We start from the raw sequence: 2500 nt of genomic DNA, 5'->3' as shown, positions 1-2500 counted from the left end.
TCGTAGCTTTACTACTGTTAGGCCTCGCTGCCTCCTTCACACACGCAGACGAGGCCGAGGAGCAGGGGCCAGGAGGAGAAGAGGAGGATGCAGGGGAGGTGAAGGAGGAGGAGGAGGAGGTGAAGAAGGAGAAGACGGAGGAGATCGAGGAGGAGAAGGACGTGATGGTGCTCCACATCAACAACTTCAACCGGGCGCTCAAGGAGAATAAACACCTGCTCGTGGAGTTCTGTAAGTAGTCGAGCACACACACACACACACACACACACGTGGAGCACGCACGCACACAGACACAGACACAGACACAGACACAGACACAGACACAGACACAGACACACACACACACACACACACAAACACACACACACACACACACACACACACACACACACACACACACACACACACACACACACACACACACACACACACACACACACCTCAATATCTTTGTGGGGCCCTCCCATTGACTTCCATTCATATTAACCCTAACAATTGCTAAAGAATGCTAAACTGTGTCCAAACCAAATCAATCCCTAGCCTTAACCTGTCAGTGAGGAAATGGTTTTATACTTTTACTTTTACCAGTAACAGCATAACTGCCAATTCAAAAGGGGTCAAAACAGGTGGGGTCCAGGATTTGGCCCTCACATCGACCGAGGGCCCCACCTGTTTGGTGTGTTCCAATAGCAGTGGCCTCACAAGGGTAGTTTGTTGCAGTACATACACACACACATACACACAAGCACACACATGCACTTGTGTGAGTAAAAAGCTCACACATATGCTACACACATGTTATGTCCATGCAAACCTACATACACGCGCACACACGAGCCATGCATTTTGAGTTTATTAGATGTTGAAGCAAATGTGTCGTACTGAAGTGTTAAAGAATTCTGATGTTTGATAAATGAATGGAACATAATATTTGATGTTTAATGTTTGATGTAGCTCTCATGTAGCTCCAATGTAGCCCCGATGTAGCCCTGATAAGTCTGATTTGGTCCTGTTTTGGCTTTCTCATGCTTTTATTTTTATGAAGCACCTCCAACTGCATCTGTGTGTAGGATATGCGCTACACAAATCGCCTTGCCTTGCTTTGTCTGACGGGGCCTGTATTGGAACAAACACTATGTGTTCCATATGGGCCTGGCTGTATCCCCATTGTGACTGTCTTCTAGCGCTGATGTGGCGTTCAAGATCAAGTTTACTGGGCAGCGGTTCATTGGGAAGCCGTTATTGGTGTAATCGTTATTGAGTTGGACTGTAGATCACAAAGTTGCAGAGTTGTCCGTTCAATGTCCAGCCACCCTTACCAATCCTTCCCAGCCCCCATGGCTGCCTTACCCTTGAGCAAGGTAGGGTTTACCGAACCACCCTACACTGCTCTAGGGACTGTAACCAATACCCTGTGATGTATAATGCTGTATGTCGCTTTGGATTAAAAGCAATGGCTAAATGTAATATTATATAATGTAATGTCATTGTACTCATTTCTAGACCTTTAGTGACCCCATGTATGTGGCCTTGATGTGTGGATGTATAGATCTGATATAGCCCCTGTTGTAGCTGTGTCCTGATGGGTCTGATGAGGTCCTTTCATTGTCTGTGAATCACATTGAATTTGCCGCGGTGTATGAAACATGCTGCACAAAAATGGTGCCTTTCCCTTGTCTTTGCATTGTCTGATGTGGCCCTGATGATACTACAGTATGTTGCAGATTGTCCGTGTGGTGTAGCTGTCTTGTGGCCCTCTTATAGTGTTGAAGTTCAAGTTTATTGTAAGCATTTTTAGACCTCGTCTTACCCCATGTACAGTAGTATGTAAGAAGCCTTGAGGTGTGTTTCTGATATGGCCCCTGGTGTACATTAGATCTGCTATGGCCCCTGGTGTACATTAGATCTGCTATGGCCCCTGGCATGGCTCTGTTGAATGAGGTTCATTGTAAGCATTTCTAGACCTCGTTTGACACAATGTAGTATGTAGCCTTCGCGTGTGGCTTTCATATGATTCTAGATCTGATATGCCCAGGTGTCTCTCTGTTGTTGTCCGATGGGGTCCTGCTCTGATAGTATTCTTTGTGCATCACGTTGAACTGCCTCTCTATGCATGAAATTTGCTGCAAAAATTAAAGTAAACTTGCCTTGTCTTGCCGGTTATAGGGCCTTAGCCCTGATGTGGCCCTGATGTAGCCCTGATGTAGCCCTGATGTAGCCCTGATGTAGCCCTGATGTGGCCCTGATGTAGCCCTGATGTGGCCCTGATGTAGCCCTGATGTAGCCCTGATGTAGCCCTGATGTGGCCCTGATGTAGCCCTGATGTGGCCCTGATGTGGCCCTGATGTAGCCCTGATGTGGCCCTGATGTAGCCCTGATGTGGCCCTGATGTGGCCCTGATGTGGCCCTGATGTGGCCCTGATGTAGCCCTGATGTGGCCCTGATGTAGCCCTGATGTAGCCCTGATGCAACTAGATAGGGCTGTAATGCAGCTCTAAGG

General features: G+C 47.4%; 1 protein-coding gene across 1 annotated transcript in view; it reads left to right on the top strand.

Moving 5' to 3' along the window:
* Positions 1-2500, top strand: part of pdia2 (protein disulfide isomerase family A, member 2) — an 18334-nt gene that overhangs the window by 234 nt on the left and 15600 nt on the right. The window contains exon 1 of the mRNA XM_063206888.1: positions 1-231. This exon is cut by the window's left edge and continues 234 nt beyond it. Coding sequence (XP_063062958.1) covers positions 1-231 — 231 coding nt within the window. The remainder of the gene's footprint in view (positions 232-2500) is intronic.

Source organism: Engraulis encrasicolus, chromosome 1 (assembly GCF_034702125.1).
Source record: "Engraulis encrasicolus isolate BLACKSEA-1 chromosome 1, IST_EnEncr_1.0, whole genome shotgun sequence".
Taxonomy (NCBI): Eukaryota; Metazoa; Chordata; class Actinopteri; order Clupeiformes; family Engraulidae; genus Engraulis; species Engraulis encrasicolus.
This window is presented reverse-complemented; position numbering and strand designations above follow the sequence as displayed.